This window comes from Tiliqua scincoides, chromosome 5 (assembly GCF_035046505.1).
Source record: "Tiliqua scincoides isolate rTilSci1 chromosome 5, rTilSci1.hap2, whole genome shotgun sequence".
Taxonomy (NCBI): Eukaryota; Metazoa; Chordata; class Lepidosauria; order Squamata; family Scincidae; genus Tiliqua; species Tiliqua scincoides.
Genome location: NC_089825.1, coordinates 22,355,279 through 22,380,783, shown reverse-complemented (window position 1 = coordinate 22,380,783; position 25,505 = coordinate 22,355,279). Strand labels below are relative to the sequence as shown.

Here is a 25,505-nt window from a genome sequence, read left to right as displayed (position 1 = left end):
CCCACCAGTTTGAGAAGCACTGCACTAGAAGATGGTATATCTCAAAACGATGAATATATTTATTCTAGATTTTCACTCTATTATATTTGCAGTCTCAGAAGTGGACTACAAGTGTCAGAATCATGCAACATGAGATACAGCTAAATTCCAGCATCGTAAATTCTGTTAACATTAACATTTTAAAAGGTGCAGACCTGGGTCCAATCAGAGGAATAAGTAAGACATCAGGAAGTTCTGGATGCTGAAGAATTGGAACACTAAGACCTTTATATTGCTATAAATTAAGAGAGAAAAATAGGATGCGTTCAATGAAAAGTATTTTACAGCATTACAGCCATTGTATTCATCATCTTTAACTTGGTAGAAATGTTTATCTGCACAACACAGCAGAGGGTTTAAACAACACAGCACAAATCCCAAAAAATTAAATATTTATCATATATGTTTTCTCAGAAGTAAAACTGTGATCATAAGGCTTACTCCCAGAAAAGTGTGCCTAAGATTACAGACATACTAATAGCTAAAGATAATGGTATCGATTTACACATTCCTTTTGTGGTGGATTTCAATGGAAACGAGAGACTGTGACACAGAGCCAGTAAGTACACAGAAAAACAGAGTCCTTTATGGATGGTACCACTGGAGGCTGCACTTCCCAAGCTGGTGGTGCACCCTTCAAACTCCGGACCTGGAAGTAAGTGCCAATGACACACGACATGCTGACGTTGTTGGCACTTACTTCTAGGTTCATGTCTGGAAAAACAGTTTTTGCATAAAACTGGCCAGGGAAGGAAGTTGGGCCCTTCCACAGCTCTGCAGACAGCTCAGGCCACTACTCCAAACTGCAAATGCTCTAGTATGCCACATCAGACTCATGCTGCTGAGCAGCTTGGCTGGTGCGGGTCCCATGACACCCATCTGTAATGGAAATGCACAAGATCCCTCAAGGAGATAGGGTGTGGTGACAACAGTGGCCCCTTGCTCTGGCAGGCAAGCATGGGTTAACACCAGGGCCTTGGATTGCAGTGAGTGTGCTGCACAGCTGCAGCCTCTTGAAGGCAATAAGGCCCTCAGGGATAAAAGCAGCACCTGATAAAGGGAGAGTTTAGTGGGTAGGAGGAGGAGGAAAGCTTGGAAGGACTGAGGAACCAATGGCAGAAGGACTAACCAACTAAAGGACAGATGTGTGAATGGACTCTGGAGACTGCTGGAACAGAGACTGCTGGAGAGTGGTGTGTGGCTGCCATGCCCAAGACCTGTTGAGGATCAAGGTGTTGCTGTAGTGGCTGGAGAAGCTGCTAGCAGGAGAGAGGAGGAAGGAGGGCCCCTGCAGGTAGAACAGGTGAACTACCCTGGTGGTGGGTCCAGCAGTGCAGAACTAGGGTCATTGTTGGGGAAAGAAGGGGAGCTAATTAGCTTAAAGTGGGCATAGGTTCTCTAAGCAAAACTTGGACAGGGAATCTGGTAAAACAGTGCTACAATACTCATTTAGGAACCTTTGACATAAGGGATCATGTTTGACTCCACCCCCCCCCCATTTCCCCATCCTAAAAACACCCTGCCTGTAGAAAATCATAAATTTTTAACCTCCTTCAAGATTGATCCCTGGTCCCATTGTGCAGTATACCATTTCAAACCACGATATGTTCATTTGACTGCAATGCCAAATCACTGTTTACCCAAGCTGTAGCTTACAAACCAGCTCCAACCTGGAGCCACTCACAAACCATGATTTGTTGCACAAAATTGGCCCACACATTGAAACAAACGATCTCAGTGGTTCAACCAATGGAACAGTAATCGGAAGGAAGAGGCTGCACAGACCTTGTGGATCTCTTCAGACAGTAGACTTCTTGCATGTTCCACAGATGTCAAGTGAGTGTTCACTCGAACAGTTGTGAAAGCTGGTGGATGAGACAAATTATTTAACAGAGATTCATATTTCCGTTCAGCTTCCTGTAGACCTTTTGCAGTTATGACCTTAAAATAAAGCAAACCAAACACATAAGATTAGCATTTATAGTATTTTATGCTCTAATCCCAAGAATATAGTACTGCTGTTTCAAACTCAACCTGCAAACAGTTAAACCAGACTCTTCTGATTCGTCACTGGAATTAAATTGGTTTACATTCAAGTGTTCTTATATAGAAAAGACTGTGAGATGCAAATCTGCAATTTAAACAAACTTACCAAAATAAGGACAGATACTGAAGCTAAAGTTTAAATACTTTGGTCACCTCATGAGAAGGGAGGACTCTTTAGAAAAGACCCTGATGTTGGGAAAAATTGAAGGTAAAAGGAGAAAGGAATGGCAGAGGATGAGATGGTTAGAAAGTGTCATGGAGGTAATCAACATGAACTTGGACACACTCCAGAAGTTAGTGGTAGATGGGTGGGCCTGGCGTGCTGTGGTCCATGGGGTCACGAAGAGTCAGACGTGACTTAATGACTGAACAACAATAACAACAAAAATAAGTAGGTATTATTATGTCCCTCAAAACTGCCACAGTGCCAGAAGATTGCAGGATAGCAAATGTCACAACTATCTTTAAAAAGGAAAAGACGGGGGACCCAGGAAACTAAAGGCTGGTCAGCCTAACATACAAAAGTGTATGTGTAACCTCCTGATTTTAGAAATGGGCTATGTATCAGAATGCCAATGCAAGGGAGGGCACCAGGATGCAGGTCTCTTGTTATCTGGTGTGCTCCCTGGGGCATTTGGTGGGCTGCTGCGAGATACAGGAAGCTGGACTAGATGGGCCTATGGCCTGATCCAGTGGGGCTGTTCTTATGTTCTTATATGTTTAGGATTGGATTGTAAATCAGAGTAAATTCAGCTACCGTTTTAACTTGTAAACCACAATGCAAATGGATAAGAAGCTAGGTATTGAGGGTATGGAAGAAGATGGTAGTAGTATGCTTTAAACTGCTGCATTTTATTTTGAAACTTATTTAGAAGATTGCTATCCATTATGTGCTTCTATGAAAGGAGTGAATTACAAGCTTAAAATAAACAAATGTATGCATTTTAAATATATTTAGGACCAAAATGTTTTAAATCAAACAGAGAAAACATGAAGGCAAAAATTCTACATAAAATTACAAATCTTATCTATAGGTGACATGGGCATCACAATCCTAACCTCCCCACCCCCCAAATCTGGCACAAGTCCTTTGTGCTGGCTCCCAAGTGCCACAATTGTGCTGAGAAGCATATTTGTGGCTACTCAGGAGGAGGGGAAGCCAGTGCACAGACATTCACTGACACAGCAGAGCTGGCTCTGGCCCCATAGAGCTCACCCAAATGTAGTGAGTTTTTGCTGGCCCAGTTAGGCTGGCACAAGGAGTGGGAGAGGGAAGTGGGAAGATGGAACAGGAGTGTGTTGGGGATGTTTTAGTGCATGGGAGAGTGGGCCAGGAGGCGGATAGGGCCCAGGTGGAGGTCGAACCAGCCACAGCAACACAGGCCGGATCCTAACCCACAGCTCTGGCCTGAGTAGCCTTACACAGGACACTTGGCTTTTTTACCACAGAATCGTGGGCACAGATCTGAGTAGCCCCATAGGGCTGCCTGGGGTGTTTCTCAGGTAAGAGGAATAAAATTCCCTTACTCTAAGTTGTGCCCTAGCCCCAACCTACCTTGCACTGGATACAGGGCAGGTCTATTAGCCTGCCTGTTCCAGTGCAAGTTAGGGTTTTGTCCTTAATATAATTCTTGGGAGCAGACATTATGCACACACATGCATCTATTCCAAAGACTGGTTTTGCCAATTCCTCTTTCATATAGTAGCCACTTATTTCTTTGCATGGTGTTCCCTACTATGTAGGGAACATACAGCTATCATTTGTACAGCTATCAAAATAACATACTTTCAAACACTGCACCAGAAAATAGCCCACAATTTGAAAAATACTTGACAATCATCATCTAAAATGTGAGCGCACACTGTTTAACAGATACTATATACGCAGTAACATTTTTAATTGACCAGTTTGTATTGTACTCTAACCCAGCCATTTTAAACCCCTGTGCCATGGCACACTGTTGTGCCGAAAGTGGTCCACAGTGCGCCACAGGAATCTGGGAGAAGGTCATTTACTATTAGGGCCAATAGGGGATGTGAGCCCCCAATGGCAGCTTGGTGTGCCTTGCCAATTATCAAAAGTTTTGACAATTTTAGTGCCTTGTCAGTGTGCCATGAGATGAAAAAGGTTGAAAATCATGCTCTAACTACTTACCTCATTGTTCTGAAACGTAGCCCTCAGATACTCTTCAACCTCTGGTCTCAGAGAGATTTGGGGGAAAACAGACATAGTCCCTGCTACCTGCTACCTTTTCTGGAAAACATCTGCAATAAACAATGGATTAAGGTTTCTTTCTACATTGTCAGAGAATATAATAACTTACAGTAAATGCGTTCAAAGAGTAGAAAACTTTTTTAAAAATCAATTTTAATACTACTTCTTCAGCGTTTGACCCATGTGGTGGTGGAGTCTGCTATACATTGGTTTTATCCAAGGACTTTATTTGTAAACTTCATGAACAATGGTTATACTTTTTTCCTATACAGTACAACTGTACGTATCACAGATAAAATATACGTAGCTATCACTAGAAACTGCTTCACACAAGTGGAGATTTTAATTGTTCTGTTGAGACAATTAAACAGAACAATTAAATTATCCACTTGTGTGAAGCAGTTTCTAGTGATAGCTACATTTTATCTGTGATATGTACAGTTGTACTGTATACGATAAAAGTTATAACCATTGTCTAAGAAGTTTACAAATAAGGTCCTTGAAGAGAGAATTGTTGTTGTTCAGTCTTTAAGTCGTGTTTGACCCCATGGACCACTGCATGCCAGGCCCCCCTGTTTACCACTAACTTCTGGAGTTTGTCCAAATTGTTGTTAACCTAGAAGTGACATCATGGCTGGAAATGACATCATCAATTTAGGCTTCAAACCTAAGCTGTGATCAGAGGAAAGTCCCATTAGGCAGCATGCTTATGCTGTTATTTTGCATAGCTCGGAATTCAAACATTCCAGCTTGGAAGTCAAAACAGAACACAAGTTTGGATCCTTCTCCAACTACACAGCCCTCCCCCCCTTTCCAGTGTCCCATCTTCCCACCTATTCAGGGCAAAGCACCATGCCTCTCTCCCACTGGGAGCAGGGTGACCGGATGTCCTCTTTTTTCAGGTCATGTCCTCTTTTTCAGCCTCATGTCCTGGAAAATAACTTAAATGTCCTCCTTTCCCGTGAGCAGGCCTCTGCAAGCATTACACACCCTTCTTGTAATTAATAAATTATATGCAATATAATTTTTAATGTAACAAGTAATATGGTGTTTAAATTAACCATATGAAACCAACAGCTGAGTACTTTTAGTTTTTATTTTGCATGTGCTACATTTTTCTGGGAAGTCCTACAAGGAGTGCCTTGTCCTCTTTTGTGATTTTGACATCTGGGGGGTCACTCTGACCAGGAGCCTGCCCTGCCCAGTAGCTCTGTACCCTGCATTTTCAACTCTGTATTTTCAACGGTGGCTGAGCTAAGTGCTGCGCGACCCACCTGAAACTGGCTTGTGACCCACCTAGTGAGTCCTAACCCACAGTTTGAGAAATACAGTACAGGTGTGCCCCACTTAATGACAGGGATACATTTGCCTATCCCTGTTAAGTGATCAGGTTATTAAGTGAACATTTAGCCCAATCTCCTTGCCAGACACTAGCTGGCAGCAAAGGCTAGTGGAGACAGACTGCCTCTTCTTTGCATTAAGAGCCTCTGTTGGGTAAGCAAACACTCTGCTGCAGGCAATGGGAGACGTGATTGCCTCATTAAGAGCATCTTTATTGTGCTTTGACTACCATTATATATGCGGTCTGTTGTTAAGCGAACGGTCGTTCAGCGGTGCACACCTGTATTTATGCCTTGGCTCTCTTGCAAGGATTCCCTGCTTCCTTAGCACCCCCCCCCCACTGCCTAGGGGTCCTGAAACAGCATGTTTGGCCAGAACCTCCCATCGGGTCTGAGCAGGTCTCCAAAGGTGACCCCCCCGTCAAGCCCCCCCCTTCTTCTCCAAGGTCCAGCAGGCTTCATGCTCCAAGACCACCTGGAGCGGCACCAGCCTGAGAAGGGCGCGGGCTGCTCCCTGAGGCGTCTCCCCCTTGCCACAGAGTGGCTGGCGAAGGTGCTACTGTGGCGGTTTGGGGCTCCTCTTTCCACCCAGAGGAGGGGGAGGAAGCCGCGCCCCTTTCGCCTCCAGCACGTTGCGCGGGGAAAGGTGGCGCCCACCGCCTTCTGGGCAGGCTTTGCACGCTGGCCCAGGAAGGCAGGAGGGCGGACCACCCGACAAGCACCCCCGCGCCCCTCGTCCTACCTTCCGCCAGCCAGCGCGGCCTCCTCCTCCCCGCAGCAAAGCCAAAGCCCTGCCGCGCCCGCCTCAGTCGCCGCCTCCGCAGCCCCTCCCCTTGGTCTGGGTGGTGGCGCGCCTTGACGAAACCCTAAGGGCTTTAGGCTGCAGTCCTAGCCATACTTTCCTGGGAGTAAGTCCCATGGAACACAGTGGGACTTACTTCTGAGTAGGCGTGCATCAGATTGCAGTCCTAGCCACACTTTCCCGGGAGTAAGTCCCATGGAACACAATGGGACTTACTTCTGAGTAGTAGTAGTAGTAACTTTGTAGGCATTGTGCTACAGCACAACGAAATTTATGCACCTTTGAGATGCAAGCATAAATATATACAACAATTCCAACAATCGCACTCTGCACACTCACCCACCCATTCTATACAACATGCATCATAATATAAAAACAGTATAACAGACCATAATGCCCAGGAGAATGGTTGCAACTAGGCATGCATAAGATTGGAGTCCGAGCCACATTTTCCTGGGAGTAAGTCCCATAGAACACAATGGGACTTACTTCTGAGTAAAATTTTGGTTGGCAACCTTCAGTCTGGAAAGACTGGTATCGCGCTCTGAATGGTGGTTCTGGAACAGCATCTAGTGTGGCTGAAAAGGCAGATTCGGGAGTGACAATCCCTTCCACACTGGGAGCAAGTGCAGTCTGTCCCTGGTCTGTCTCCCTGGCTATGGGCCTTCCTTCTTTGCCTCTTAGCCTCAGACTGTTGGCCAAGTGTCTCTTCAAACTGGGAAAGGCCATGCTGCACAGCCTTCTGAGTAAACGTGCATAGGATTTCACCCTTAAGCTTCAATCCTATTCATACCTACCTAGGAGTAAGCCCCCTTGACTATAATGGGACTTACCTCTGAATAGACAGGCAGAGGATTGCACTCTTACAGCACACCCCTTTGCATGTCTACTCAGAAGTCAGCCCCTTTGTGTTCAATGGGGCTTATTCCTAGGAAAGGCTTATTCCTTGCAAAGAGCTCCTGCAGTTTGCAAGCATGTGCAAATATAGAGAGAGAAAGTTTGAGTCTTTTTCTGGTTGTTATAAATAAATAAATAAATAATTTCTTTCTGGGTCTCCCTTTTTAGAAAATCTGGTAAACCTCGATGGGTCCAGATAGTGTTTTAAAAAGTGGGTCCTGGTGCTAAAACGTTCTGGAACCCAGTGGCACTTGCTACAATATTGCTATTGCACAAGAGCATGCAGTACAATAACATGGCAATCCTATATACACATTTGCTTGGGAGCAATTTTCCTGCCAGAAAAGCCCCTCACAGATATCTGCTGCAACTAGTTCTATCACACATGATATCACATAAATGCTTAAAGTCTTCCCTTTATAGTGAAGGGGGGGGGGGAGGCCTGGATTTCACTGTCAACACCTTCTTTCCAGGTCACCTTCTTTCATAATGGGATTGCATTGTAAGGACTGTACAGTTTGATCCTACATGCTTACTCTGATGAAAAATTATGTTGTAAAGGTCCAAATTGATCTTGTGTTCAGCTGTGCACACAACTGTAGCCTTACAGTGCAATCCAGTGCATCCCTACTCAGAAGTCTCATTAAGTTCAATGGGACTTATTCCCATGTAACTATGTGATATGTACAGGTGTTTGAAAATGGTTTTATTTTTCCCAGATTTCATGATTTGAAAAAAAAAAATGAGAAGGCAGAAAGTGGTGTTGTATGTTCTTATCCTAAGTTCTCCTTCCAAATTTTCATTTTTATTAATTTTAAAACACTTTAAAAGTGCACTAGGTAGGTGATATAGTGTTAGCGAATGTAGCCACAGTATTATTTATAACTGGAAAAGTAATCTATTTTAATTCTGGAAAATATTTTAAACACCAAAATGCAGTGCTTTGTGTTTTGATATCGTTATCAACAAACATAAGAAGAGCCCTGCTGGATGTTCCTGTATCTCACAGTGGCTTACCAGATGCCTCAGAGCACAGAAGACAGATACCTGTACCTGTATCCTGTTGCCATTCCCTTGCACCTGGCATTCTGAGGTAGCCTACTGCTAAAGCCAGGAAGTTGCACATACCCATGATGGCTTTGATGGCCTATGGGTATGGGCCTATCATGACCTATGATGGACTTCCAGAAAATCTGTGCAATCCCCTTTTAAAGGCACCTAGGCAAGACACCATCACCACATCCTGTGTCAAGGAGTTCCACAGACTAATGACATGGTGAGAAAAGAGATATTTCCTTATTGTCTGTTCTAACTCTCCTGACACTCAAGGAACACCTCTAGTGATAAGAATGCAGTGCACTATCGCCTATTTCTGTGTTGCAAACCTTCCTAGCTGCTCCCACGCACACCACTGTCCAAAGAGACAGCTGTGAAGTCAGAGCCAGCCAGGTGCAACATTTTCTGAGCAAATAACGCCTTCCTAAGGGAAAGAGCAGGAAAATGCCTTTCTCTTGGGCTCAATTGTGCAGCATGGCCTTTCCCAGTTTGAAGAGACACTTTGCCAACAGTCTGAGGCAAAGAGGCAAAGAAGGAAGGCCCATAGCCAGGGAGACAGACCAGGGACAGACTGCACTTGCTCCCAATGTGGAAGGGATTGTCACTCCCGAATCTGCCTTTTCAGCCACACTAGACGCTGTGCCAGAACCACCTTTCAGAGCGCGATACCATAGTCTTTCGAGACTGAAGGTTGCCAATACAAAATATGGGGTGACGTTTACCCGCATCCTACACCATAGAGATACAACCTATAGTAGCAAATGGTCTACACTTCCGGCAAAACCCACAAACCTGCTAATTGCCACTAGTAAAAGTGGTAGTCAGGTGGGTTTACTCTACCCTTTTGGTATCTCTATGGTGAAACCCTTGCGTATCTTTGCTCTGAGATTGTGGAAAAGCAAGTTTAAAGGGCTAGAAATGGCAACCACTGCGAGAGTGGAAAACAACGCCTGTGGCTCGGCCATGCCTCAATTCCTCCCTCTCCAGAGGGGGGAAGCATCCTAGATTGCAACAAAGTTACAACTCCCCCCATTCCTTCTGAAATGCTCCAGACCAGCTTTGCAAAGAAATGCAAGGGATCCCCAGGGATGCACTTGCTTCTCACAGCACACATGTTTACTCAGAAGCAAATCCTATTCTGTTCAATGAAGCTTACTCCCAGGTAAAAGCGCATAGGATCGAAGCCCTTAAGGTTTACTTGGCACTGTCAGAGGCGCTTGTTTCTGTAGATCTTTGGGAACAGAAAACTTTTGCATCTCTTTATCCATATATCTGTTGAAAGAGTCTACTAGTCTTCAGGCATCTATTAAAGTAGGCTCCCTCCTTAAGTAAACTGCAATTAGTGCAGAATGCGGCGGCCTGTGTGGTCACTGGAGCTAGGCGGTTTTGACTCTGTCAGCCAGCTTCTCCGGGGGCTGCATTGGCTGCCCATTCGTTTCCGGGCCCAATTCAAGGTGCTGGTTTTGACCTTTAAAGCCCTATACTGCTCTGGGCCAGGGTATCTCAGAGATCACCTACTTCCATACAATCTGGCTCGTCCTCTTAGGTCATCAGAGAAGGCCTTTTTACAAGTGCCGCTGCCTAAGGAGGTACGTGGGGCGGCGGCAAGAAATAGGGCCTTCTCAGTAGTGGCACCAACATTATGGAATTCCCTTCCCCTTGACTTGAGAACGGCTCCCTCTCTTGAGACTTTTCAGCGAGGCCTGAAGACATTTTTGTTTAAAGAAGCCTTCTGAGTGCATGCCCTTTTAAAACATCTTTTCTGTATCTTTTTTAGTATTTTTACAGGCCTGTTTCCTCTGATTTGCTATGCGTTTTGCTCTTTTTATCTGACTTTTTATCTGACTATGGTTTTTATGGGTATATGTTAATGTGTTTTTAATATGTTTTTATTTGTGGTTAAATTATGTTTTTAATCTGTTTTTAATATGTTGTGAGCCGCCCTGGGTCCCTTTGGGGAGAGGGCGGCATATAAATAAAGTTTAATAATAATAATAATAATAATAATAATAATAAATAAGTCCTCAAAAAGCACAATGGGGCTACTATGCTAGCTTTTGTAAGGGTGGAAGTTTAGATCATTAATATAAATGCAGTAAATAATTAGAATTTTTTGACTTTGCTCTTGCTGCACTTAGATATATTGTTTTTTTCTTTTTTATGTTTTTGTATTAATATTGATTGATTTTCTTTTTAATATCACTATAAATAGAGAGATTCTTGAAAAAAAAATGGGGCTACTATCCTATGGACACTCGTCTGGGAGTAAATCCCATTGAATTCAATAGGATTCACTCCCTTGTGGTTAGTGTGCATGTGTTGTGAAAAATGCATAAAAATACAAAACAATGTTGCAGCTCAATCTTATGCGGGTCTACTCAAAAGTAAGTCCCATTATGGTGTAGTGGTTTGAGAGGTGGACTTAGACCTGGAAGATCCAGGTTCAAATCCCCCTTCAGCCATGAATCTTCCTGGGTGACCTTGGGCCAGTCATCAGGCTCACCTACCTCACAGGGTTGTTGTGAGGAAAAAAGGAGGGGAGCAGCTGTGTACACAGTCCTGAGCTCTTTGGAGGAAGGGTGGTATAAAAATGTGAAAAATAAATGTTGAGGGGGGGGGGGTTGCTCCCAGGACAGTAGTCCTTGCTAGCCTAAGGGATGATTTTTGTTTCTGACCCTTCAAAGTGGCAGCGTTCGAAGGGGAACCGGAAGGGTGAGCCCCTCCCTGCTGGTACCTCTTTGGGGTCTGCCCTCCCCCGCCTCTGCTGGTTTCAGCCTTGCGTCACTGCTGGTCCAAGAGTGCGCGATGACGCGCTCGGGTTCCAGGGAGGACCGAAGGATGGGCAGGGCTGTGCGCACAGCCAGTGTGGCTGGCAGGAGGAGGAGGAGCTGGCCGGTTTCGGTCCCTCCCATTGCATCCGTCGCGGTGGGTAAGAGAGAAAGGAAAGGAGGTGCTTAGTCCCTGCCAGAGGTCGGTGGAGGAGCTGCTGCTTCGGGATGGGGCTGATATTTGCCAAGCTCTGGAGTCTGTTCTGTAACCAGGGTGAGTGTGGAAGGGGCAGGACTTCCCTCCCTCCGCGTTAGGTTTGGCATGATCTGTCTTCCCCCCCCCCCCCAAACTGGGCATGTTGTGGGGACCAGGATCCCCTGGGTGGAAGGAGAAGGAGACCCTGGGACACCTGCACATGGGGTTTGGGGAGAGATGGGGGGGGGAGAGGAAAGTGGTGTGATGGGGGAGGCAGTTGCCACCTGGGTTTCATGAGAACAAGACTGGTGTGGGGACAGTAGGTAGGTTTAGGACTGGGTTAAGACAGGGGTTACCAGACTGTGTGAATGGTGGGGAGGGGGGAGGGAGAAACTGGTATGATGGGGAGGCAGCTGCCACTTGAGTTTCATGAGATCAAGACTGGGGTGAGGACAGTAGGTAAGTTTAGGACTGGGTTAAGGCAGGGGTTACCAGACTGTGTGAAGGGGGGGAGAAAGTGGTGTGTTGGGGGAGGCAGCTGCCACTTGGGTTTCATGAGATCAAGACTGGTGTAGGGACAGCAGGTAGGGTTAGGATTGGGTTAAGGCAGGGGTTACCAGACCTTGTGAATGGGGGGAAGGGAGAAAGTGGTGTGTTGGGGGAGGCAGCTTTTGAGACATACAGAATTATGCACAGGATGGAAAGAGTGTATAGAGGGATGTTTTTTCCCCTCTCACTCAATACGAGAATCAGGGGGCATCCACTATTCAGTGTCAGGAGAGTCAGGACAGACAGAAGAAAATATTTCTTTACCCAATGTATAATTAGTCTATGGAACTCCTTGCCACAGGAGGTAGTGATGGCATCTGACCTGAATGCCTTTAAAAGGGCACTGGACACATTTCTGGGAGAAAAGTCCATTACAGGTAACAAGCCGTGATGGGGTGTGTGCAACCTTCTGAATTTAGAAGCCAGGTGCAAGGGATTGGTAATAGGATGCAGGTCTTGTGAGCTCTCTGAGGCATCTGGTAGGCCACTATGAGGTACAGAGAACTGAACTAGATGGGTATTTGAGCTGATCCAGCGGGGGGTCTTCTCAGGCCACTACCTGGGTTTCATAACAAGATTGGTGTGGGCACAGCAGGTAGGTTAGGATTGAGTTAAGCCAGTGGTTCCCAAACTGTGAGGAATTGGGGCAGGGGGGAGAAAGTGGTGTCATGAGGAGGCAGCTGCTATCTGGGTTTCATGATAATAATGCTGGTGTGGGGACAAGCAGGTAGGGATATAATGGGTTGAGCCATGAGTAGTGATCTATGACAGTGGTCTGCAACCTTTTTCCTGCCATGGCTCCAAAAACTAAATAAATTTGTCTTTGACACTGGAGACCCACCATCACTCTTGTCCCCTTCCAGGAACTTATTCACCCATTCCCTGCCCCCGTAACGCCCTCCCAGCACTGTTCATTGTAACAAAATATTCTTATAGAGAAAGCAGAAAAAATTTACTGTGAAGCCTGGCACCAGTGAACTCTGTTTTAGTACAGTTGCAGAGAACCTGAGCAGGGCTGGGATACAGTCTCCTGGTACCTGAAGGAGTATACCAGATGCCTTCTCCTTTATCTGATGGTGCTTTAGTCCAGTGCTCTTCAACCTTTTAATTCCTGTAAGTTGCAGTGACCTCACAGCTGAGGCTTTGCGACCACATTGGGATCCTGACCCCAAGGTTGGAGAACACTGATCTATGATGATTAATGCTGTCACAGATTATAATTAAAATTGCCTGTTCTTCAGAGCTGATGATATATGTGGTTCCACACGCTTCATCCTCACAACAACTTTGCAAGGTAAATAATATTGAGAGATCTCATGGTAAGAGAACCATGGACTCTGAAGGGTCTTTTCCCCTCACTTCCCAGCCATGCCTACACCTGGTCCTTCCTGCAAACTGTGGGACTGGGAGAAAGCAACTGGTGCAAGTCACTGTAGTGAGCTTGGTGAGTTTCATGACTTTGTGGGGATTTGAACCTGGCCCCAACTGTCCTAGTCCTGGGCACCAATCACTGGGGCTTGGGGCTTGGGGCTTGGACAAATTTACAAGCCATGGTGGGTATGTGCAGCCTCTTGGTTTTAGAAGTTGGCTATCCCAGAATGCCAGGTACAGGTGAGTTACACCAGGATACAGGTATCTTGTTTTCTTGTGTGCTCCTTAAGGCATCTGATTGGGCCACTGTGAGATACAGGACTAGAAAGGCCAGTGATTTTCAACCTTTTTTATCTCATGGCACACTGATAAGGCACTAAAATTTTCAAGGCACACCATCAGGTTTTTGACAATTGACAAGGCACACCTTGCTACCAGTGGGAAGCTCACATCCCCATTGGCCCTACTAATAAATGATCTCCCCCCAAATTCCTGTGGCACACCTGTGGACCACTCGTGGCACACTGCTGTGCCACAGCCACGGCACAGTGGTTGAAAATGGCTGAGATAGGCCTTTGGAGTGATCCAAAGGGACTCTTATAAGAACATGACTTGGGGAGAGGAAGGTTGCTGAGCTGCAAAGAAGAGGAAAGAAGTATTTTGTGGTCCTGCAGTGGGACCTTTCACAGGATGGGGAAAGTAAAGATAAGTGGAAAGCTGAGAAAGGTAGATGCAGTGATGAAGTTACTAGAATGTAACTTGCATAGTAGGGCAAAGGAGGTCACTTGACTAGAGGCCTAGAGGTCACTTGACTAGAGGACTAGAGGTCACTTAACAAACAAGACTGGTGCTGAGGATGTGGGTGAAGAAGATGGAGTGGGGAAGATGGTGTTGAGAAGAACTAATGGATGGAGAGGGTAGGATGGAGAGGCTTGGGATTATAGCAGGGGTGGCCAAACTGGCTCGTGAGTCATGTGCTGTTCTCAGAAATAAGTTGACTGAGCTTCTTTTTCTGTCATACATAAAAGATAATATGGTAATTACCTTAATATAAAAAAGTAAATAAGAAATTTTCAAGCTTTATTTCAAGCTTTACCAGGTAGAAACTGAATCCGCTAGATTAAAACATGAGTTCAATGTTCATGGTGAGTAAATATATTTAAGAATTTAAATGCTTCTTAAATATTGCAGCTCTCAAACATCTCTCTTGCAGCTTTGAAGTTGATTGTAAGTGGCTCTTATGTTAAGCCATTTCTACCCAACGTTGCATATATGCAACGGGGATCAAATGTGTTCACCTGTGAGCAGGGCAGATTAAACAAATTCAGCCACCCCTGGATTATGAGATGCTGCTTACTCACAGATTTGTTTAGCAATGAGTCTGCAATTAGGAGTTTGATGAAAAACTAGTTAAGAGGATTTTTAGTTTTAATTTGTACTTCTAGAGTTGTAAAAATAAGCAATGTGATTTCCATTGGCCTTGGCTGCTGTTAAGATATCTTGCAGGTAGTTATTTGTTCAAGTTAAAACGCTTCCATAGATGTCAGAACCTGGGAAGGTGGCTCTGTTCCTTTTCTTAGGAGGGCTGCGGAAGATCATTCTGATGGCCAAAAAAAAAATCAGCCCAGAACATTTATTCTGCTAGCAGGTTGTCTTTCCATTTCCCTGTTCAAATTTGCAAAATCTTCAAACTTTTAAAAGTTTTACCTGCAAAACTCATGTACATTTATTTTCAAGAAAAGGCAGTACATTGCTGTTTTAACAACCTGTATGTTAAAACTCTGCTTATGCAGCACAGTGCCTATTTTGCAAGCATGTGCTTCATTCAGCTTTAATCTGAAACAACATACCAGATATAGGCATTATAAAACTTTTCGGCCATTCTCATAAAGTCTCGCTTGCATAGTGGAAAAGAAGCAGTGCTACACAACGCTGCCTCAGGGCGTTCCATTTTTTCTGAGACATTAGTTGCCAGTTGTAAACTTGCAATACTGATGGAGAAACTCCATTGCCATAGTTACTTTTTCATGCAACAGATGTTGCTTGGGCATTCTTGAAGGCTTCCACATGGTGGCAGTTTCCATATAAGGGTGTAAGGAAAATTCACCTGAAAACTCGAATGACTCAAACTCCAATCCAGGTCAGAACTGCAGGATGGGGTAGAATTCTTCAACCCTCTCCTGTTGCACTATGATCCTGAATTGCCCCTCTGTCCTTGAAAGACCCCAACTATTTGACCCGGGAGCGAAGTTGCTATTACACATTGACAAAAGCAATGTCTGCTTGTGCTGATTCATTGTGCAATAGCTTAAAGGTAATGAGAACTTTCTGTGTGTCATCAAAGGATGAAGGGGTGTGTGGTGATAGAGTGGCTTGGTGATTGTTAGCTCATGAGATCTACAGTATTTTTTAATTATGTTAACAATGTTTCCCATGAGGTACAGTGAGAATACTTTGCTTGACAGCAAACCTATCTGTGAGAAATAAAATATTACATCTGCCATTTTAATGAGGGGAAATTTCAAGGAACTGAGCCCTCACTGTGCTGTTGATTCAGTTGCAAGAGGTTCATTAGGGTTCAAAATAGTCCATCTTTGTTTTCTTTATATGGAAAATAGCTGTAAGCAACAGTATCAGTGTTCATTTTTCTGTCTTTAATACACCTTCTAGCTGTCAAGAGTTCTGAGAAGAGATTCTCCAGGTTTGGAATAGTAAGGATAGAGGGAAAGGTTAATTGGTGGCAGGCAACAAAGAAAAAATGAATCCCTGATGAACCAGAAAGGTCTCCTGGGATGATGAGTCAAAGAACTTGTCTAACAAGTATAAGGAAAATGTTTGGATATTCATTAGTCAAGCTACTTCACTAAAAAAGACTAAGATGTACCTTTTTAATTTTACTTGTAAATAACTGAGGTGTGTGATGACCTCAAATCGACATCTGCTCATAACAATGCACTTTTATGTATTGCAGAACACAAAGTGATAATTGTGGGCCTTGACAACGCTGGAAAGACCACCATTCTCTATCAGTTGTAAGTTTAGTTAACTGATTGTCCTCAATTCTTAGGATCTGAAAATGACCACAATTTACTCTTTGGGACAAGAGCTAAATGTACTGGGAGAGTAAGAACTATTTATCTGAACTGGAAAAAAAAATTAAATTCCTCAGCATTAAAATTTCTGGGTATCCTGAGGTACACAAAGCTGAAAGAAAACTTTCAGTTGCTGTGCTCTTTCGGTATGTTGGGCTTGCTCTAAGTTCATGAACACAGAGTTAATTTGTCATTTATTGCTGCTGCTATTAACTACTATTCAGTGATATGTGGATAAAGTTTTCTTGCCAACCTACCCTGTTTAAACTTCTTGTCTTACGGTATCATACTGGCACACAACATTTCTTGAGAGTATTACTTCATCATGTTGAAATAGATTTTATGACTGTCAGAAGCAGTGGTTGTAAAAGCTAGAGACAAGTAATTAATATGCTGACTAGCTGAAGGAAGACGGAGTGGTGCATTCTGTTGACAAGAAAAAGCTGTCATTGTGGTAGAATTGTGCTAGTTTGTATTCAGTTCAAGAGTAGGTGCCTTCTAAGAGAATAGTATTGGATGTCCTTAAAGGACCAGCTGATGTTGCTTAATCCCTCTACCTGATTGGGTAAACAGCCTTGTAAGGAAAACAGTGATCTGTCAGCCAGATCACTGATGCATCTGTTCCATGTGTGGCCCAGTTTGTACATGGTTATGAACCTGCATGTGTGGTAGCATAGAAGAAATTGGATAAACCCACCAAAATAACTGGTTTATTTAGCAGCTAAAATAACCAAGTTATTCTTGAGCTAGTTATGTAGTCATCGTTGCCATGCAATCCAAATGACAGAACTTATTCAATGATAACACTGGTGTAGAAATGTCAGCTCTGTTCCAGATTTTGCTAAGCATAACATTTTTCCCCTCCTTGTTAGCCTAATGAACGAGGTGGTTCACACTTCTCCCACTATAGGAAGCAATGTTGAAGAAATAGTAGTAAAAAACACTCACTTCCTCATGTGGGATATTGGCGGACAAGAGTCATTACGATCATCCTGGAATACGTATTATTCAAATACGGAGGTATGTTCACATTCCTTCCTAATTCAGTCAATTCAAGAGAGTAGGAATAATATTCTTAATTTATTAATAGAAAATCTTCCTGCTGTGGAACTACTACACTTGAACATTAAAGGCCATCGCATTAATGCTGTTTCTTTTATACTTAACTAATACATCAACAAACCTAACTAATACAGAATCGTAAATCTACCTCTCGTTCACCGCTAATACAGAATCACAAACCTACCTCTATTTTTTTAAACACAGCCTCTGTCAACTCAGATGATGGAGTGGATGGGTAATCCTTCTGTTGACAGCCAGAACTTGGTCAATTTATTTCTGGCTAATTAGATTAGAGATTAGGGCTGTGGCAGTCATGCATGCAATTGCACGAGGACCCTCATGTGACAAATTGTTACCATCCCCTTGGCCAGTTGCTTGAATTGGGTCCTAGCTCAGTAGTGTAGCATATGTTTTACATGCAGAAGATCCAGGTTCATTCCTTAGCATCTCTAAACAGATCCTGGAGAAATCCTTTTCTGAACCTCTGGAGAGCTGCTGGCCATCAGCGTAGATAGTATTGAGCTGGGTTTCCCAGTGGTCAAAAAGCAGCAGCATTTGATTGTCAAGAGGTTGGTGAAAGCTTTGTTCTAAGCCTCTAAAAGACTCTGAAATGCCTAAGGAGTGACCTCTTTCCTTTCTGTTTATCCCAACATAAGAATGGATTCTTGATGTTGATTTCTCCCTTAAATTGAATGACAGGACCAGCAATTTTCAATCTCTATCATTGCATGGTACACTGACAAGGAGCTGAAATTGTCAAGGCATACTACCAATTTTTTGACAATTGACAAGGCTCATCATGCTGCTAGTGAGGGGCTCACACCCCCAATGGCCCTTCCCAAACTCTCATGGCACACCTGTGGACCATTCACAACACACCAATGTGCTATGGCACAGTGGTTGAAAATCACTGTTGTGGATTATTAGTGAAAAAGCAACTGGGGTCTGGACTCCACTGTTACTTGTTTGCACAAATGTCTTTCCCTCTGCTGCCTGGCACATGAGTGTGAAATTCAAGTGTTATGTAAAGGCATTTTTGTTTTAATATATTCATGTAATGCTGCCTATTTACAAACATGGTTTGTAGCCATTTGTCCTACTTTCTGTTCTCTCCACAGTTCATAATCCTTGTAGTTGATAGCATTGATCGTGAGAGATTGTCTATCACAAAGGAAGAACTTTACAGAATGTTGGCACATGAGGTACTTTGACTCTTCAAGGGCTGTGTATGTTCTTATAAATGGCAGAAATTAGAGTAGCATCTTAGAGTAACTGTTCTTAGTTTCTGTGAACACATCCTGTTTGCTCATCAACATAGATTCTGCTTTCAAATCATGGTTCACTGGTGAACCTGTTAGCTTTAACCTTGATAAACATTATGAGTTATCTCTTAGAGTTTAGTTTGTCATCATGACTAAGTGCCATTGTTTTTAATAGGACTCAGTCATGGGCTAGCTATATTAGTCAGCAGCATGTTAAACATGGTTAAGACTAGTGATGAGAGTTAATTCTGCAGAAGTGGAAGAGAGGAACATATGTTCTGTGGTTATAATTGATTGTGTTACATTTGTACAAGGCTTAGCAATATTAGCTTTATTTTAATATTAAGGACTAGGTCAGTGGTTCCCAAACTCCTAAGGACTAGGACCCACTTTTTAAAACACTCTATCAAGACCCACCTAGGTTTACCAGACTTTTAAAAAAGGAGATCTAGAAAGAAATATTTATTTATAAGTAATAATAACTAGAAAGACCCACAAACATTTATCTCCCTATATTTACAAATGCTTGCAAACTGCAGGAGCTCATCTCCTTGCAGGGAAGTTATCAGTTACAGTGTCTGATTTCTGGCTTCAGGACTTGAGGCAATTAATTATCTGATCTTTCCATCACCCTTTGACGACCCACCAAAAATTGGGTTGCGACTCACCAGTGGGTCCTGATCCACAATTTGGGGACTACTGGACTGAGTAATAACTGTCTGGAAATGAATTATCACACGTTAGAATTGTATTAAGATGTCAGCAATGCGAGCTTTCTAAACATGCTACATCATTTTCAGGACTTGCGAAAAGCTGCAGTTCTCATCTTTGCAAACAAGCAGGATATGAAAGGCTGTATGACAGCAGCTGAAATTTCCAAGTACCTCACTCTTAGTTCCATAAAGGATCACCCATGGCACATTCAGTCCTGTTGTGCACTAACAGGAGAAGGGTAGGTATTGGTATATATAAGTTGGCTTGGAGAGCCATAAGGCAGCTTGGCTGTTTGACATTGTATGTGCTCGTATTCATGCTTCCTTATGATAAAGTTGCATTGTTAATGTCAGAGCTGTTCAGATAGGATCTTCACGGTGGCAGGCTTTTTTCCCCTTAAAATCTTGGTTCTGTACCTTTTCAGATTTGCTTAGGACTGTGAACAATTCACAATTTTGAGAACTCTGGTCTTGGATCAACTTTGCATTAAGCTTGTCCATCTTTAGAACTATTTAGTTGACTGACAGCCCAATCCTATGCATGTCTACTCAGAAGTCTCATTAAAGTCAGTGGGGCTTACTCCCAGGAAAGTGTGGGTAGGATTGGGCTGTTAGACCCTAGTCTGACTGGGCTTTTACTACAGTGGATTTCATGATCTGCTGTCGCAAAGGCTACAGCACTGCAAATGGCATGGTGCTGCTGAGCACATTAGAGTTGCCCTCACAAACTGCCACTTGCAGGACAGACCTGGCCATGCCAGAACAGGGGCCGATGTGGCTTAATCTCGGCAATAGTTATGCACACTAGAGCCTGTCCCCATTTCCCAGACCAGACCTCCCCCTTCCTCTCCTCAGACTTATGCCAGCAATATAGCAAAACGGCTAAAGACCTATTGGTAATTAGGCATCCTACTGGGAGATAGGTAAACATTATTTTTACTTACCTCTTGCTGGTCGGCTGTTGTCATGGCGGCATGGTGGAAGTTGACAGGGGGGATAGGAGTGACCCATTAGCTTCCTCCAGCTGCCACTCTTACTATTGTTAACTCCAGAAGCTGTGCACCTGAGCTGAAATTCAGAGATTCTCTGTGAATCCTCTGTCATTCTTTCTGATCTGAAGTTATGCAAGTGTATAATAAGCCAAAGTTCATATGAGGAGTTACATACAGCCCCTGAATCCAACTTTCAGCTCCGGGCCTTTTACACAGTCAGTAGCTGCATCAGAAGCGAAAAAGTTGCATAAGGGGTTCTAAGTGCAGGCCAAAATCAGGACTTCTAACTCTCATACAGAGAGAAATTATAATGCATTTGAGGAACTAAAGTGTCTGAGATTACCCCACTGTGAAATGTATAGCTCTCTGAATGATGCAAGATATTCAGAAAGTGGCTGTGAAATCGTTGCTCATGTAGAAAGAGGTGGATCTATCAAGACAGTGGTCTTGGTAGGATAATGTATAAATTTAACAGTGTTAACACTGAATTTTAAGTCCAGAGCAAAATGCTGAATTGTGAATTTTGTTGCACAGCCAGCAAGCAAGCATAATGAACTTCGTATGGTGAGACCTTAAAGTGGTCGTTCTTGAGATGCCATAGAAGAACATAGGAAACTGACATATATGGAGTCAGACCATTGGGCTGTCTCACTCAGTATTGTTGAAACTGACTGGTAGAGACTCGGGACGGGGGGTTTCAGACAGGAATTTTTCTCTGCCTCACCTGTAGATGCCAGTGAGTGAACCTAGAACCTTCACTGAGCTGTTGCCCCACCCTGAATCACAAATAGTTTAGTTAAGGATGTTAAGAATTAACTGCTTGCCCTAGATGTGTTTTAAGTATTGCGCTAAGGTTGTGTCTGTGCAGATTCTGTGCATATTAGACCTGTCTAGATACCTACTTGCTGTGCATTACATAAGAACAGCCCCACTGGATCAGGCCATAGGCCCATCTAGTCCAGCTTCCTGTATCTTACAGCGGCCCACCAAATGCCCCAGGGAGCACACCAGATAACAAAAGACCTCATCCTGGTGCCCTCCCTTGCATCTGGCATTCTGACATAGCCCGTTTCTAAAACCAGGGGGTTGCACATACACATCATGGCTTGTAACCCGTAATGGATTTTTCCTCCAGAAACTTGTCCAATCTTCTTTTAAAGGCATCCAGGTCAGATGCCATCACCACATCCTACGGCAAGGAGTTCCACTGACCAACCACTTTGCTGACAGGTGCAAGACCTGTATAAGCAAAGCCAAGACTAGGGTCAGCATGGAGGGGTTTTTGCACAACACTATTGTTGTGCATTTCAGCTAAAGCAGAAGCATAATTAATATTGCCCGAAGGCTGCTTCCTCTGTTACTCTTTGGAAGATGCATATTAATACTCATGAATTGCTTTAGTGTCACATGACCGCTACCAAATGTCATTGGAGAAATAGTTCTCACAGACTGTTTTCATAGCTCTTTGACCACAGATGAGATTTGTTTGAGTGTGTTTTTAATAAGTAATGCTCTGCTCATGTACACAGTGCTGTTCAAAGACAGCCAAATTCCTCAAACCTCGATTTTTCTGTTCAGCAATGTATATTAATCCAGCCTGCAGATCTGGTATGCTCATCTGCTTTATCTGTGTGCAACCATCCCTCTAGGAGATTTCTTCTATAAGCTACCTTCATACGGAGATTGTGATTTGGGGTGGGTTTAAAAAAAGAAGAAAGAACTTGAGCTATAGTATCACTGGGACCTTGCCTACACATGCACAGGAGTGAGGTGATAGAGTATACCGGGGTGACCAAACATGGTTTACAAACTACATGCGGCTCTTTGACATATAATGTGCGGCTTGCAAAAATCTGTTAACTGAGCTCCTTTTTTGCATCACAACTAATATAAAAGGTAAATAAACTTTCACGCTTTATAATTATTTACTGGGTATAAACTGAGAGTCTGCTGGATTACAATGCAAGTTTAATGTTAATGGTTAAATATATTTAAGAATTTAAATGCTTCTTAAATATTGCAGCTCTCAAACATCTGAAGTGTACGTGGCTCTTGCATTAACCAAGCTTGGAATAGACCGTACCCTTCAAGCTGCAGGAGGCAATTGCATTTTTCTTGCTGAGCAAGGTTTTCTAAAAGTGATTTCTTCCTTTCAGATTGTGTCAAGGTCTGGAATGGATGACTTCCCGTATTGGAGTAAGATAACTGGATCAAAAGTGATGCTTATTCTATGGACAAAAACCCGTTTTGTGGCACACGTGGCTGCTGAGGTGGCAGTGTGCTTAACTTAAAATGTCTGAAACCTCCACAAGCAACACTTGAATCAAGTGCAGCTGAACTGAAAATCAAAAGTATTTTTTTAACCTTTTTAAAGAAATGCACTAATCCTGGATGATGAACAAGTGGGGACTATCTCAGAAGTTCTCCTGACTACATCAGTTAAATGACTGCCTTGTCACAAAATTTGCCATTTGGAGAAAAGCTCCTTGCTATTGCTGTTTACAGTCATAGCCTGTGGGGCTAACTGATGTTTTTTTTTTCCTTTTTTCCTTTGCTGGAAAATTAGCTTTAAGAATCCTAAGAACATTGGTATTAAAGTCTGTGGATTTCTAGGTCAAGGATGAGAGCAAGACTTGAAATGTTGATACACACTACAAGAGTCCTGTGCAGCATTGACATGGTTATTTATTTACCTTCACTGCCTTTGTGTTTATGCAACTGTTACTGCCTATCTTTCTTGCTGAACACATACCTTTTTCCAATTTTATTTGAATGCTAAATGTTTTCTATGTTGAATTAAGCTGAAAAGACAATTTTGTACAGTGTCTCTGCTGCATGTTGGCAAGAAGGACTGTTCAACTGCACTGTGTTTTAACAATGCAAGTTTAATAGTCAAAACTGTTCAAATATAGGAGTACACTTTCTGCAGAGACATGGACTTTTCATGATCATGTTGTTCATCACACTTGTCTGGGCATTGCATTTAATGCAACCTGTTCCTGAATCATTGCTAAAAAGAAATTGATTCTCTTTTGATTATGGGGAGGGAATAGTAGAAATATTTTAAACACAAGGCCTAATTGATTCTCCACTGGAGAAAAAATGTTCTTGAAAATTAACTGAATTTTTATTTCAAATCAGCCCAATTCAATTGTAGTAAGCAAGACCTTCCTACAGAAGTTTGCTCTACTGGATTTATTCTACAGATCTTAGGTGCAATGCCTTATTTTGAGCTGAAGTGGTTCGTGGTGGCAAAAAAAAAATGTGCAACAGATTTTGCAGACCAGTATTCAATAGTGCTTTAAAACACCAAGTTGTCTTCCTTTTGTAAAACAGTTTGATTTCCTGTTTTAACGCAATGCCAATAAACGTTTGTTGGACCCTTAACATGACACCCTTCACTCCAAAGGAAAGCACCTGTACAGTGTTTTCCTGCAGTGCCAAACAACTTTAGGGAAGTTACAAAAAAAAAAAAGGACAAGGGTGTCCTTGTCACTTTCATCAAGAAATAATATGATGTTGCTGTTTGGTTGAGCTGAACAAACAGCTTCTTGTGGGGTTTCTCTTTCAAAGGGAGAAGTGACATTCCAGGAGGTGCAAAAAAGCTTCCTGGGGAGAACAGTGTTCCCTTTGAGAGAACTGACTGTCACTGTAAAGATGGCATTCCTCCTCTTTTGCCAAGAGAGGTTTGCACCCCACGTAAGTACTGTAGATTTCTTCTTCAAAGGAAGTTTTTTTGTTTGTTTTTAAAGCCTCTCTTGGCATCTGCAGCAGTTCACCAAGTCCCTTCTCAGCTCGAAGATAAATAGTTTAATGAAGCAGCACTTCTATTTTGCCTTAATTGCAGTTTAGCACATTTTGTAACTTTGGGTCATTTGAATCAAGACGTGTAGTTGTCAGAAATGGAACCATTCAGACCCTGCACAAAGCTTGGATCGAATCCTGATTTCATGCAACATTTCCTAGACTTCAGTCACCCATGCAAAGAAATCAAAATCTGAAGCTGGGGGAATACATTCCTGGCTTCTCATGACATTTGACCCTGGCTGGTATATCAATATATATGCAGTGAATCTGATACTTTTTCCTATCTCTGGTGATATCAGGCTTCTTCACTTGACATGATAGGTGCAGGTTCCTGTAGAAAATGTACATGGAAGGCAACTTGTAACAAGTATAAACAGAGCTGAGAACTTGCAAGAACTGTATTGGGTGGGCCCCTTGAGTGCATTTGAGTAGGTGGTGAAACACATGGAAGCCTTTTTTTGACTAATTCTGTGAGTAGCCCATGTAATTTTTAAAATTCTGCATGGTATGTCATACTAAACTAAGAGTTTCTTTCTCTTACTGTGACAATATGTTTACCAAGAATACCATTTGCAGGAAAGTAGGCAGTTTTCTTACCTTGACCATCTTGGCTTCACTCATGATATTCACAGGAACTGTGAATGTGCCATTTAGATTTTCCTAAAGGGAAAAATATCCAGTGTTCCAGCTGCAGCTCTCATCATATGATGGGATTTGGAAAAACCTGTCCCTTTCTGGTCAAAATAATGTTGCCTTGTCATTGACTAATCACATGGAATACGGTTTACTGGACTGTACATTTTTTATATATCAAATGATCAGCATGATATTGCATTATAACTATTGTTGGGTTGAATTAAAGTGCTTGGCTGTGCAAAATGAGACTTAATTTATTATATTGTTACAAAAACCACTTTCAGTGTTGCGTTGCCTAGAAGAAGAAAAGACTGGTATACCTAAAAGAGAGTGAACCCCCAAGAGAGCAAATTATGTATAAATTTGGCTTCCTGGGTTGCATATATGGTGTGTTGTTTCTGCTGTACTGCAAGTTGCATATTTCTGAAGTGGAAAATGGTATTAATTCCATCGTTTCTGCCTAAAACTAACAAACCCAACATTTAAGGCTAAAAGTCTAGAATGAGTTGGTTCCTTATTACTTGTTTTGAAAATAATCAAAGTATTGCATTTCCGGTGCTTCACTTTGGCAGGCAAACTTTGGTTAATGGTGATTTCATAAACCAAACCAGTATTCTTTTCAATTTGGCAAGATGTATTTTGAAGTGCATCAGAATTGTGCA

The 25,505-nt window shown here is 42.9% G+C and overlaps 2 protein-coding genes across 4 annotated transcripts in view; one reads left to right on the top strand and one right to left on the bottom strand.

The window, feature by feature from the left end:
* Positions 1 to 11,221, bottom strand: part of NSUN6 (NOP2/Sun RNA methyltransferase 6) — a 31,981-nt gene extending 20,760 nt beyond the window's left edge. Inside the window, exons 1-4 of one of the 3 annotated variants that reach the window (XM_066627095.1) lie at positions 11,130 to 11,221; positions 4,241 to 4,350; positions 1,825 to 1,980; positions 195 to 274 (exon numbers count right to left, since the gene is read on the bottom strand). In XM_066627095.1, the coding sequence (XP_066483192.1) occupies positions 195 to 274; positions 1,825 to 1,980; positions 4,241 to 4,315 (311 nt within the window). In that variant the 5' untranslated portion in view covers positions 4,316 to 4,350; positions 11,130 to 11,221. Of the gene's footprint in view, positions 1 to 194; positions 275 to 1,824; positions 1,981 to 4,240; positions 4,351 to 6,115; positions 6,180 to 6,382; positions 6,456 to 11,129 lie in introns of those variants that run through there. The other 2 variants (XM_066627094.1, XM_066627096.1) reach the window with 2 other exon arrangements.
* Positions 11,222 to 11,323: 102 nt separating this feature from the next.
* On the top strand, positions 11,324 to 25,086 carry ARL5B (ADP ribosylation factor like GTPase 5B). The gene is made up of 6 exons (XM_066627097.1): positions 11,324 to 11,437; positions 16,251 to 16,311; positions 17,244 to 17,391; positions 18,552 to 18,635; positions 19,496 to 19,647; positions 22,557 to 25,086. Exons 1-6 carry the CDS (start codon positions 11,392 to 11,394, stop codon positions 22,603 to 22,605), a joined length of 540 nt encoding a protein of 179 aa, XP_066483194.1. The 5' UTR covers positions 11,324 to 11,391; the 3' UTR covers positions 22,606 to 25,086.
* Positions 25,087 to 25,505: the final 419 nt, after the last annotated feature.

What these genes read in the sequence shown, in the direction of transcription:
- ARL5B (XM_066627097.1), top strand. Translation starts at nt 11,392, where the DNA reads ATGGGGCTGATATTTGCCAAGCTCTGGAGTCTGTTCTGTAACCAGG. An exon ending in GAGTCTGTTCTGTAACCAGG is followed by an intron (nt 11,438 to 16,250) that starts GTGAGTGTGGAA and finishes TATGTATTGCAG; the next exon opens with AACACAAAGTGATAATTGTG. An exon ending in CGTATTATTCAAATACGGAG is followed by an intron (nt 17,392 to 18,551) that starts GTATGTTCACAT and finishes TTCTCTCCACAG; the next exon opens with TTCATAATCCTTGTAGTTGA.